The 13,979-nt window shown below is 37.4% G+C and overlaps 1 protein-coding gene across 2 annotated transcripts; it reads right to left on the bottom strand.

Moving 5' to 3' along the window:
- Nucleotides 1-10: 10 nt before the first annotated feature.
- rnft1 (ring finger protein, transmembrane 1) lies at nucleotides 11-7,716 on the bottom strand. 2 transcript variants are annotated; one of them, XM_084105311.1, is made up of 10 exons: nucleotides 7,517-7,716; nucleotides 6,356-6,388; nucleotides 4,196-4,635; nucleotides 4,030-4,106; nucleotides 3,033-3,133; nucleotides 2,767-2,920; nucleotides 2,526-2,684; nucleotides 2,377-2,442; nucleotides 2,163-2,264; nucleotides 11-1,095 (listed from the first exon to the last, which is right to left on the bottom strand). In XM_084105311.1, the coding sequence occupies exons 3-10, from the start codon at nucleotides 4,578-4,580 to the stop codon at nucleotides 961-963; spliced, it is 1,179 nt and encodes a 392-aa protein (XP_083961437.1). In that variant the 5' UTR covers nucleotides 4,581-4,635; nucleotides 6,356-6,388; nucleotides 7,517-7,716; the 3' UTR covers nucleotides 11-960. The 2 variants fall into 2 exon arrangements, with proteins under 2 accessions (XP_083961437.1, XP_083961436.1); XM_084105310.1 differs by lacking the exon at nucleotides 6,356-6,388.
- Between the last annotated feature and the right edge of the window lie 6,263 nt (nucleotides 7,717-13,979).

The raw sequence follows: 13,979 nt of genomic DNA, 5'->3' as shown, positions 1-13,979 counted from the left end.
TTGACGCCGCTTAACAGTTTGAAAAGATTTATTTGGTCAATTATTGAAATATACTGGAAAAAATACAACTGCATACTGTATAATGGTACTAAAATAGATGTTTTTTTTCTTCAACTCTTTGGTTTATTACACTAAGTGCAGCATTAGAAAAATACCATGTATCTGTGAAGGGCCTGAATTACAAATGCATTTAAGCATGTACAGTAATATAATAGCTCTGTTACTTTTCAATCAGCAAAATATGTTGTTCATTCACTAAAATCACATGGTAACAAAATTCTAACGCTACATCGTTTGATAAATCAGCAGTTCATGTGCGATTACCTCGCATTCGGATTATTACAGAACTAACCAGAATACTTCAAACGGAACACAAGTTTCAGATTTTTTTTAAACTCCTTATAATTGGATTAATAAATGCATTAAAGACAAGTTCAGTTACAAAAGCCACAGTCTCTGACAGGATCATACGGGAGGAAAAAACCCAGTATCTATAAAAAATTAAACCAAAAAATAAAATAAAAATTTAAATACATTAAGGGAGACAAACATGAATTTCTAATACATTATTTCTGAGTGTTTTCTCCACAAACACAATCAAGAAACCCATTTGTCCGCTATATCCGTCTGCTTATACCCACAGGGAAATTAGTAAAAACCAGAGATGGCATGCAAGAACACAAAGAGGAATATATATTATAAACATTAAAAAATAAGGGAGTTCCACATACAATAACAATAATAATACAAGAGCTGGTGAATGTACTTGTCCTTCTGACAAGATTTATATATATATATATATATATATATATATATATATATATATATATATATATAAACAAACTTATATAACAAGTGCTGTTTGCTCGACTGAGATGTTTGAGAGGAACAATCCACTGCCGGTCGACTGTTTCGACATGTCTCAACACTGTGTCTTCATCCTTTCAGTGAGCACCATGTTCAGTAGATTTGTAAATAAGCTGATGTTGCACCATCTTTCCACTTATTCACCTTGTCTGTGATAACAGTGCGGCAGAGGGGGCAGGTCCTCTCCTGGTTAAGCCACTGGGCTATACACTCCTCACAGAAGATATGCTGGACACAATCAAATGGGAAACAGTTTACATTTAAGTTCTTGGCAGGAGGCTTACAAGAAAGTACATGCATTATGTGACACAGGCTGCATCTGAAATTGCATACTTCCCTACTATATAGTAGGCTAAAAAACAGTATGTGGCAAAAAAAAAAAAGTGTCTGAATTCACAAGATTGTGAAGTGCATAAGACGGACACTTTACTATCCCATGAGGCCACTGGAGAGGATTTGTGAATGATAATGACAAAATGGCGAATGTAGTACGTCCGGATTACATTCATATTATATAACACATACTTTGTGAGTGCTAAAAAAATAATTCATCAAAATAAATACCTATTCAAGAGAGTATGCGATTTTGTACGCAGCCACTGTGTATTACTTCAACAAGACCGCAAGGATGATAGAAAAAGAACAAGCTGTTCAAGTTAATGCAGGGGCATTAATATCTCAAATTACCGTCAACACTTGTTTACTTAAAGAGAAAAAGTTAAAGAAAAAAAGCATCTATTTGCATATATTTTATGTATTTTATATATCTGGGTTTGTTAGTTGTTAGATAAAATGTCAAATTAAAACACAATTTTAAAATAAAAGCTGTGAAAAAAAAACAGCAGCTAAAATTATATATTTTATAGGTTTACATTCATGTCATGTGACCATTAACAAACACCAGAGATTTGTGAACATGCAAACGTGTTGTTAAATTATTGAAATATTAACTTAAACCTCACATTTTAGGTTGAAGGGGTTTGGCTGATAAAAATAAGAGGAATTCCTTTTATATATTATGAAGATATTTTTTACAAAATCCTTAAAATATATGATAATTATGTTGTTATAGAGCTGATAGAAAAAATAATAAAAACTGCAGTGCTCAGTGTTTAAGAACACAAACTGTAATAACGAGTGAACGACTTGACAAGAATTATACAAGTTATAATTTGTTGAGCCTAGCTTTGTAGTAAATACTATGCTCAAGAAGCATAACGGCTTAGCCAGTGAATGAGGTTAAGGGGGATTGACATCAGAGGTCAGAGGTCAAACTCAAGGATATCACTTCTCACCTGACACACGAGGACCCGAGGCTGCTTAAAATCAGCCTGACAGATCGGACAAATGTCACCCGCCTCTCTAACCTGAGCTGGACTGGCTGGAGCTCCGTTCAACTTTAAAGACAGGTAAGAAGAACATGATACAGCACTTATATATTACAGATTACACAACAAATATAAGAATAAGGAGAGGAGCATAATACAGGTAAAAAGCAAACTTTTGTACCTTAGAACTGAAAAAAGTCCGTAATGTTTTTTGCAATGATCCTGACAGTCCATACAGTGCCAAAAGCTAAAAAAAGAAAGGTAATAAGATCAGATTGATGAATGTCTTCTAATACCATATTAATTTCTTATTGTGATGATTGTGCAAACCTTCATAATGAGGTAGAGCAAGGCTAGCAGGATTCCCAGAGTCAGACCCACTGAGGTTTCCATCTCATCATAGCTGACCAGATAGCGGAACCAGAGTGGGACAGGAGCGATCACCTGATACAACTGCCCCGTCTCCTCTATGAGCATGTACCACTGACCCTATGGGAAGGATACGATGAAGCTAACGTTCATTTTGATTCAGTGCAGAGAATTAAATAATAATGTCACAAATCATGCTCACTCTTTGCCGGTATGTCATGAGCGGGGATGGGACGAGGAGAATAAGACACTTGAGCCCCATGAAGAAAAACTTGACGATGAAGTTAGTCACACCAACGCTCCATAAAACCTCCCAAAAGTTTTGAGAATCTATCGTCGGGTTGGCAAAAATTAGGCTGAGGGACACAAAAAGAGAGAGCCAATGATCTACATGGTACGTATTTGTCATTTAGTGGTCTTTTAGTTGATTTATTGCACTAAACATAGTACATTACAGTTTGTACTAACCAGCGATAAAGTGACTGAGTGTGAAAAGTGTAGAACACGAGGAGACTGGAGGATGTGAGGAACACCAAGAGCCAGGCACAATGCAACTTCCTCCTTCGGTCCTTTACACAGGAGACACAAGTCAAAAGAGCCTTCAGATTATATATACACACAACCGTTCATGAGCTTTTTTTTTAGGGGGGGGGGGGGATAAGAGAAGTCTCTTATGCTCACTGACCCTGTATTTATTTGATCTAAATTGCATTAAACAATATTGTGAAATATTATTACAATTTAAAATAACTGTTTTCTATTTGAATATATTTTAAAATGCAATTTATTCCTGTGATGGCAACGCTGAATTTTCAGCATCATTACAATCTTCAGAATCGCATGTTCCTTCAGAAATCATTGCTGATCATTTGCTGATTAGGTTCTTAAGTGACATCTCTTATTATCAGTGTTGAAAACAGTTGTGCTAATTAATAGTCTTGTGGAAACTGTGATACTTTTTTTTCAGGATTCTCTGATGAATAGAAAGTTGAAAAGAACAGCATTTATTTGAATTAATCAATTTAATGCATCCTTGCTGAATCAAATTAAATTCTTTAAAAAAAAATCTAACTTTTGAATGGTAGTGTGTGTATAAATATTACCTAAATGTATAAATATTAAGTATACCGATCGTTATTAAACGTTCACCTCTTTTGCCATTATGTATCATATTTCTATATTCACCATGACCACATGATTGTGAAATATTAAAAAATATATATTAAGAAACAAGTGATTATTAGTATTATCAGATCTGGTTTTGTTCAAACTTGAATGAAGAGTGGTTTTACACTTTGCTCTTGGTCTGAATAGACCTTCATGCTTCAAGCAAACAATTATTATAGTTCACAGGTCACCACAACAGATTAACCAATAACCATACTAGAGGAGTAACAGGCCCTGCTCTTTAACCCCACGCCAAGCCAACCTTGATGTAACATATGAAATAATAATGTGGACTTACGTGGAAAAAAACTTGCGTTTGAATGCTTTTGTTGACATACATAAAAGTGGTAAACAGGCCCACTGCAACAGCCAGACCTACAGAAAGACGACATAAACAACGCAGACGTGTGACAGAGGTCATGAACTTCACACATCATAACCACTGCATCACCAGCTGTTCTCACCTAGGGCGTGCTGAATGACTAGTTTCGCAGAGAGAATCACTATGAAAGGAAGACTTTTCTTGAGCCAGCGGAGGAGGTAGCGCAGTTCTGATAACGAGCTGCTGGATTCTCCGGATTCCAGGTCGGACTCGCCGCTGTCCGACTCGTGCTCCTGGCTGTGAGTGTGTGCGTGAGAATGGGAGTGGCCGTGACTCGCAGTTCTCACCCTCCGCGAAGTAGCACCTCGTCCACTCGCAGACCCCGATGAGCTGCCGATAGGAACCCGGACGTCGTCGCCTGTTTCCGGCCCGCTGGAACTTCCAGCCCCCGGCATTCGGGCGAGCAGCTCCGGCTGCAGGGTTAATGACAGCCCGTTCCTTTCCTGAGGGCTCGAATCGGGTTGCATCGGATCAGGTGAATCCCTCAATTTAAACGCTCTTCTGGTCTCGCAATTTGTTCCTCTGTTGAAAAATAAACCAAAACAATAGATTAGAAGACGCCAGACACAAAACATTCAAAACTAAATTCAAAAATTATGTTGTTTTTTATATCATGTAATAAGAAATACATTTTTTCAAGCTTCATGGTCGCTCGGAGGGGGTTTCTCTCACTAGCAAGCGGCGAGTGTAAAAAACAAAACAAAGAAGAGCAACTGTTATAACGGGGATGTTGTGGGTGGGAACAGGAAATCACTGTAGCTCCGCTCTCTAGTCACACGGTCCAATCCGGGCGTTGCGTGGCGATGCAAAGAAGGGTCGCGTTTAGCGTTTGGAACCAATTCCGTCGGCTCCGAAGAACTATACAAAGTAACTGGCAATTTTTATGGTCAAAGTTACTTTATTAGGGCCCAAGCCCTGAAAGGACGAAGGCCCTATGGTTTTTCTTAGGATTATCCTATAATATTATTATTATTGAAAGTGACCTATGGCATCCTATGACATGATATTCATTTAAGGTGTATTCACTCCAGGAAAGTCCGTTAGTTTACTTGCTTTGGTCCGGACCAAATACAATGTTGATTTGGTGTGCTTCGCTTTCACGCTGCCCTTTTTGCAAGTTAACCAACATTTGTAAACAAAACCACATGTGTGCTAAGGTCATCCATTCACTGGACAGAAATTCTCAAGCAGGGAAACCATAGTAGAATTCGTTTGGAACCGGACCGAGACCCAGCTGAAGAGGTGGTCCTCGGTCCGGTTCCAAACGAATTCTGGTACGGTTTCCCTGTTTGAGAATCGGTTGTTTGGTCCGCACCAGAGTGTGACTGCTGTATTCACACCTGCCCAAAAGATCTGCACCAAGGGGGGAAACGAACTTGAGTTCGATTCAGTCGAACCAAACAAGACAGGTGTGAATACACCCTAAATTTAAATTATCTTATGAATGTGGTTGTTGTGGTTCACGGTCATAGTGGCACCAGCGGCTGTAGTAAATGTGGCGTATTCAAACGACTTTGACGTAATCCTTCTACATTTACCCAGTTTAAATGCATATTGCCCGTCGTGCACAGTTGCCCTAACACCACCAGGGCTTGGGCCTGGCATCGCTGCTTGCAGCTATATTTTTAACTGTTTCCTTATAGAACCGTTTGTCTTATAAAAATTTGTATCACATTTATTATAGCCATAATGTTCTGAATATCAACACCTCCCTCATTCCGAACCAGCAGACACCCGAAATCTCTGCTTACATAATATTTTATGGTGACATTTTATTTTACAGTGTCATTGTTACACGTTACATGTAGTTACTAGACTAGAGTAATAACTATAAATTATGCATAATTACTTGCAACTAACCCTAAACCAAACCAAACCCTAATCCTGTTGTAAGTACATGTAGTTACTTAAATGTATTACCTGTATGTACTTAAATGTATTACTGGTTTAGGGTTAGTTGCATGTAATTATATATCATTTATAGCTATTACTATAAAAGCTACTATGGGCAGCCTGGCCACTGGGAGAACAGGGAGAATTCCCGATGGCATGGCAGCAGATTTGGCCCACTGCCCTGTATTTCTTCTTATTATTAATCTTATTATTATTGCCTGTCGAATGTACTAAAGTGATTATTTCAGAATTCGCCATTCAATAATAAATAATCAATTCGAGAGAGGCGAGAGAGTCTTGAGAAGGGAGTGGAAGCGCCCAGTTGGAGCAGAGAGGCAAAACTACTGACCTGTTCAGGACTTCAAGTGCAGGGCAGTCTCATCTGTAATTGTAAAATAGGCTAGTTTTGTCTTTTTTTAAGAAGAAAAGCAACTGCTAGCAGTAAGTATAGCCCCCCATTACATCATCACTCAAAATACTGTATGCTAAAGGTAGGACATCATTACCTATTGTAAAGTTACAGTAGTAATTTAGCAGACAAATATTCACATCGTTTTATAATAGGTTTAGAGCGAGCTAGGGCAGCCAACAACACAACCCTCACGAAAATTAACCATGGTTTTACTACGAATAAAACCAAAAACCATGGTTACTATAGTTAAACCATGGAAACCACAAATTAACCACGGTTTTTCTACACTAACCATAGTTTAACCATGGAATTTGTAGTAAAAACTCAAACTTATACAAATGGTAAGTAATCCACCAAAAACCATGATAATGATAATGATAATGCAAGAACATGTTCAGTATTAGGATTTTTCTATAAAGATATTTTCATTATGTAGTTATTATTGTACTAATTCTGACATTTAAGCAATTTAGAAAATATAGTTTTGTTAAATCTCGAGTATTTAAGTCATTTTAAGATAAAACAAAAATGGTCGTAATTGAACTGATATAAATGTATATTATGTGCAAACAAATTACAATGAGGTGGTTGTTTTGCAACAAGGTGGACGTGTAGATGAAAAACTGACAGAGTGACAGGTATAAGAAAAAAGTAAACACACACACCCACACAAGTGAGAGACAGAGAGATATCAGGGATAATGCTACCAATCACTCTTCTTAGCTACGTTATGTCCTCAATTTTATATAGCAAAAATCATCATATCGAACGTAGTATCATCACTACCACTCCACTGTAAAATTGTAGCCACACCCAACTTTTTGGCCCACCCAAAATGGATATCCTTGCTCCGCTTATAGTTCTGAACAGGACAGCAGTTTTGCTCGTGTCGTGCTATAATACTTGCGTACACGTCTGTTTACATGATTATTCACGTGCATATATGAACTGACATAAACAGCGGGGTTAGACAGAAAATATTCCATGACTGCATAAAATAAAAGACAATATATTATCTCTAAGGTTTATTAGGTTCGTGGTGTTTTTCTTTCTATAATTGAAGCCCTGAATTGTTTTTTAGAGGTTTTAGATAAATACCTGTCATACTGCGCGCGGAGTTTCATGACAAAACACCGATCTCCATTCTACAGCTTATGGTGGTGTTTAAATGGTAAAAAAATAAATAAAAAAAATAACTCCAAGAGATTGTAATCAAAACATCGGCCAAAGGAGTTTAGTTTCAGCTTGACATTGTTCCGGGAGCCATCTGGCCTGACCTACTAAAGGAACCCGTGGCTCTGCTGGAAAGCAAAAGAAAAGTCCTCAATAAGGCTGACCCGTGCTTTCAAAATAAAAGTCCGATTTAGGAGTTAATCTCAGTTGACCAAAAAATTAAATATTCTGTCTTCATTTACTCACCCTCATCTAGTTTCAAACTCAAAGATGTTAAGATGTTAAGTACAGTGTTAAAAATGTCTCAATCACCATTTAGCCTACATAATCCTACATCTTTTTTTCCCATATAATGTGAGTGAATGGATTTGGAGAGTGCGCCTAATGTTTTAATGTTGGTACACACAGCGCTGAACTCTCACCTGCATTCAGGTTTGTTGATGATGTTCTGGATGGTTGATAACGCCCACTGCCCTCATGCCAGTGATTGTTATCTGTTTCTTTTTTTTTTATTCAGCCACAGATACATCAGCTGCAGACCTGGAGTTCATTTACTGAACTGGGAGAGTCCCACTTTCAAATCATATATATATTACTTTCCACCCTACTCTATAGAGAACCTCCCTCTTACGGTTAGCCTATATCTACAGGGCCGTCTCTGACCATTTTGGCACCTGCAGTCGATATTGGTTGTCATAGTAATGACACTAATGTGCAGTGGTTAAGTCTAAGATATTTAGCAATCCAGGTTTTACAAATTTCAGTACACAGTATCCAAATCTAAACTTATTGATTGTAAATTTTCCAATTTACTTTCTATAAAGACTTCTAGTTGACCATTTCTCTCTCCTGCCACTTGCTGCCCAATCACTAATTAAAAAGCTTGCACTGTATTCACTCCATATCAGAATTATTTAATTATTTTAATTATTTCAACCTCTAGACACACAATGTATTAAATGAAAAATAATAAATAATATTACAAACAATAAAAACATTTTTTTAATTTAAATAATGCAACACCAAACTATTTTTTTTTCAATAAAATATGCTTTATTAAAACACTTTAATTAGCCCATGTCCAAGCATATATTACATTTTTGTTTAATAATATTACTTGAAATTGTAAGTAAATTCAATGAACAACAAAAACATCACATATTAATACCTTTTCATTACACAAATATGAATTTAATAAACCTTGCCCTAATTCTGTAAACAAAACAAAGGCTTTAATGACATTCCCAGTATGTTTTCAACTTTTTTTTAGAGTTCAGTTCAATTTATGGGATATAATACAGCTAAGATGGCAATTTATGCATTGAAAAATAAATTAAAATATTTAATATGAGATAGATGTTAGTATATTACTGACATTTAGATTTTATTTTATACCTGTGAATGGCACATTTTTGTGTTTTCTGGAAAAAAGTTTATTATTATTATTATATTAATATGATATTATTCTGCTGTAGCATCATTCATTTAAAAAATATATATAATTTCAATATACACAAAATACTTGGATTTCTGAATGCCATCTTTCTAAAAACATTAATACAAAATTATGCTACTAGCTGCCTAAATGTATTTAGCACATGATGAATTTTTTTTTGTTGTCATGTCAAGGCACCCTATAGGCAACCGCCTTGTTCATCTATCCCTAAATGACCCTGAATATTATCTACATTAGCAAATCAAAGTTCAGCTCACTTGACCCCACAGCATGGTATCTGTCTGTCTGCACAGGATGTGAACATAGCATAGTATGCATAGTATGCTTATCCAACACTTCAAAATAGATTTTTGCACCTCATGGGCTATCATCTTTCTCACTCTCTTTCAGGTTATCTTGCAACAGTCACTTTGCTGTTGCTCACTGTAGGTCTTTGTGATAATTACTGCTGTTGAAAGTACTGTACAAATAAACCTCAGTTAAATTCATGTTTTGCAGTGTTTAGACTTATGGTGAGGCAATTACAATGGAAGTGAATGGTACATTTAGGATTTAAAACCATACAATTGAAGCTTATACATTTTTTAAAACACTTACATTAATCCTTCTGTTAAAACTTGTGTGTTATTTGAGTTTTAAAGTTCTTTTTTGTTATTTTTACGAAATGTCATGGGAACAAAGCCATTTAACCTTTACACAGAAAATATTTTTTTTTACACTAAAATTATGTTAACTTCGATATTATTCACATCTTCTGGCTTTAGTTTAAAAAAATGTATGGGTATTTTAATGGGTCGGCCCCATTCACTTATATTTTAAGTGTCTCAATGTAACCCAAATTGAAGAAAATGAAGAAAAAAAAAAAAAATTTTGGAAATTAATTAAGTGGTAATCAACATTATGCCACAAATGCTGTGGACTGAGCTTGACTTGTATTGAAACAGGAATATTCTTACTTGACCTGACCTCAAGACATTACTTCTGTGTTACAGGATAATTGGATATCAATGTTGCTTGCATGCTTTCTGTTAAGCAATACAGTGGGGCCCAATAGTCTTAGGCCATATTGAATATGTAGGATTCGAAATCTAATTTATAATTTTTCTTAGAAAGAACCCCCCACCACCACAGTCTTGTTCAAATTCAATTTAATTCTTCTGTTCATGCCGACAATATGTGTAAATTAAACTGTGAAATAAAATAATAATAATCAGTAAGCATTTTCAGTAGTGGTTTCAGACTTTTGGATCCCTCTGTACAGTACTATGAGATGTAGGCCTACTGTATGTTGTGTTTTAAGGCCTGTTTACAACAAGCACGATTACTATAATGAAAATGATAAAGATTGTTAAATATAAACGAAGAGCAGAGTTCACACAATAACGGCACAGATAAATGATATCGTTGGAATCACTTTCAGAATGTTTTTTTTCCAGCTGATGAAGGATAAAATCATTGGCAGCCAATCAGAATCCATCCTGCTTTAAAGAGCTCGAGCATTTAAAGCGGCAGACGATAAAACTGCAGCGCACTTAAAATCATTTAAAGTTATCTTTATATTGTTATTGCTCCAAGTGTGAACGGACCTTTATGGACTTTAAGGGGCCATTACCGTTTTCCACTTAAAACGGAAAGAATTTTATGCGTTTTGGCCGTTCATTTACTCAACAAAAGTGTTTTGGGGGCCTTAAAACGGGTTTCAAAGTGCAAGTTTTTAAAAACGATAGCGTTATCGCCTCCGTCTAAACTACAAAAACGTGAATTTGAGAATATGGTGACGTCACTCGCATTATCGCATAGATTGCGTTCAATCTATAGGCGCGTAGTGTTTCTTTACAAAGTGACATCGCCGACGCCAACTACTGGCCTGGCATGCATAGTGCGTTTTTAGTCGTTTTCGCAGATCCGTGTGAACGGGATCGTTTTGACAACGTTGTCATCTGTGCAGCCAACTTTTCAAAAACGTGAAGGAAACGTGTCATTTAAAGGGACACCAGGCAAGCCTGAGTGTTTTTTCTCTACGAAGCTCCCCCTAGTGTCTGGTAGTAAATGCTTTCAAACACTGTCGTAAAAACGAACTGTTGTCCCTCCCCCCTCACCACGAGCAACCCAGCTGATCAGCTGTCAACCCAGCTGAGCAGAAGAACCGCTATTTCAAAACCAGTTATGTCTACCGAGGCAAGTAAAGCAATATTTTCTATAAAAACTGATGGCGATTTTTTTATTTTTTTTATTGTGTTGTCATGCATACTAGTATTTTTACCGGGAACGAACGATATGAACGAGGCGAACTACTGCTTTCGTGTTTGTTTGTTTTTGGGAGAATGGGCATGAGCATAAAAAAATATATATATCGGAGGCTAATATTTGTCTAAAGTTATATTAGCAAGGTCTATAAGTTCATCTGGTAGAATGACGATTTACCTTTGCTTGTCTAAGAAAACATCAGAACGTTTTTTCTAGCTCGATCATGATATGTGCAACATGTTTATTGCCTATTATCAGACGTGTTGACTAAGTGACATAAAATAAAAGTGTAAGTTACACAAATAAAACCAACAGAGGAACGGCCAAACAACTACAGAAATCAAACGTGTTTGTTAATGACAATGCTAACATCAAAGTTATAGTATCTAGCGTACTAGTAAGCCCGTAACAGACAGCGATCATAGTAAAAACCTTTACAGACAATAGCAAACATCATGAGGTCACAATTACTTGAAATTTAAATATTAAACACAGTTTATTCCAAAGATACTTGCAAGTGCAACAGCAAGAAGGCCAGGTCAGCATCCGTTTTGCAGGCTTCTGTTTCTCTCAGTTCTCCCCATTCTGAAAAAGCCGGTCCGATATTTACTCGAGTCTGACTTCTTGCTCAGTCAGTATCCCGTTTCCTCTTTCGTTGGTCCTCCGACAAAGATTTCCTAGCTTTCTGCTTCTTTTTTACAGGCTCAGCCATATCTCAATCTATCGTTGCCCTTTGCTTATAGCTAGCCGGTGCTTGAATGGGGGCGTGTACGTGTGCAGTGCCGTCCAGAGCCATAGAGAGAGAGAGTTGCGACAACGGAAGTTCAAAATGCTTAGTTGTCACGTGATTCGCGTAGACCTCAGATAGTTCCAGGAAGTGCTTCGGAATCAACTAGCATGCTTTAAAACACAAGTTTATTTGATTCAGATGTACTGATAATATACAATCTTATTCTTTAAACGTCTTACCTTTTAAAAGTGCATCACAAACGGTCTGTTCTACCGCGCTGTTGTTACTTCCGGGAACTATTGAGAGGCTCTACGAGCCGCCATTGCTGTAAAAAAAGCGTTCCATTGTTGTCAATGGAGTTGTCGCAACTCTCTCTCTATATGGCTCTGGTGCCGTCAAGCAATTCGTTACATCGCGAGACCTGATATCACGCGATACTTCCTGACGGCGAGGCCGGTGTGGTGAAGTATCCGGTAACTCTATAGTGATGGGTCCGGGCTGAGGACCCAATTAGTATGCCTGATCTAAATCTGTTCTTGCGATACGTTAAGCAGAGCCCGTCTACGGAGAGCCTGCCCACTCCCTATTAAGTCCTATGAGATCCACTGGGGGCGATCGCCCATGAGTGCAAAATTAATGGGAGTCTATGGGGCTAGACGGCTAAATGTGTCTCTTTCATCCGATTGCCGTTGAGAAATCTCAGATTTGATTCTAGGTTTTGCAAGTTCAACATGGGTTATAGGTTGAAAGTTGAATGAACGAGTACTTATGTCCTTTCGATTTCTTACAAGTTGAGTTGTTGTTGCCCATAACACGCTAGCATTCTGCTAATGAACGCTGATTGGTCAGTGAAGGACTGATTACGACCAGAGATACCGCTTGATGGCATCGTGGCATCCGAAGCGGGACCAGAAACAAACAAAACAAAAACTCTTCTAGCATGTGTATTTACCTGTGTCAGCTGTGTTGTCGATGCCTCGAGTGAAAAGAAAGTGCAGAGCGCGAACGCACCAGAGTGACTGAAGGATTGCCGTAAAGCAGTATCTCTGGTCGTACGATGTGTATGACGTCATTGACACTTTAAAAGACTTTTTAAAGCAAATAAGTGACTCTAAAAAATCTAACACCCCGCAATGTGTAATTTCTTTGCATCTCCTTTCGAATACAACATTCAAATTACTAGACAAAAAATTATATCCTGAGAAAAGTGGATTTTGATGTGTATAGCGCCATAGACCTCCATTCATTCTGCACTCGTCCTGTGAGCGCCCTCATATGGAATCAGAGTGGAACTGCAACCAGTTCAGAAGCCGGAAGTGTACTGAGAGTGAAACTTCTCGCCTTATTAGACATTCTCTGCGTTAAGGCAGTATCAGTGCAGTAATATCAGGTAAAGCTATAGCACGATCTTCGGATAACGTTAGCTGTATGCTATGCTACTATCTAAGCTAACTAAAAAACACACTAACAACGAGAAATGTTTAATTTCACAATCTATAGCTTCGGTTAAATACTAGTATATGAAACGTATAATTTAAAATACATTAAATACATTAATGACTCGTTATAACGTAGTACAAACGTCTTCTATAATAAAGTGATTTTGTATGATTTGTAACCAGGCACTAAAGCGATTACCCATAAAACGTGCTTTGAACCAATCGGATTACTTGGGTCCTCAGCCCGGACCCATCACTATAGAGTTACCGGATACTTCACCACACCGGCCCAAAGTTGCAAGTGAGTTTTTTCCGCTCTCGTGCACCAGGGGGGTGCGAAACCACCACCATTCAACCCGAAATAAGTAATATAACCATTCCACTGACTCTGAAGCTGTTCAGTTAAGGTTAAAAAGTTACTTAGAGCACCTTTAAATGTCAAGGTGAAGTTTGCTTCCCCATGTTCCCACTCTTCATTTGTTTTGGTAGCAACCCATTGTGTTCACCTGCAGGGGC

Source organism: Abramis brama (assembly GCF_963993115.1).
Source record: "Abramis brama genome assembly, chromosome: 25".
NCBI classification, from domain to species: Eukaryota; Metazoa; Chordata; class Actinopteri; order Cypriniformes; family Leuciscidae; genus Abramis; species Abramis brama.
This window is presented reverse-complemented; position numbering and strand designations above follow the sequence as displayed.

Excerpts from the sequence above, each read along its gene's own strand:
- rnft1 (XM_084105310.1), bottom strand. The coding sequence starts at position 7,542 with ATGAAACTCCGCGCGCAGTATGACAG. Across the intron at positions 2,921-3,032 it reads ACTCAGTCACTTTATCGCTG|CCTAATTTTTGCCAACCCGA; the intron begins GTTAGTACAAAC and ends TGTGTCCCTCAG. Across the intron at positions 2,265-2,376 it reads GGACTTTTTTCAGTTCTAAG|TTGAACGGAGCTCCAGCCAG; the intron begins GTACAAAAGTTT and ends CTGTCTTTAAAG.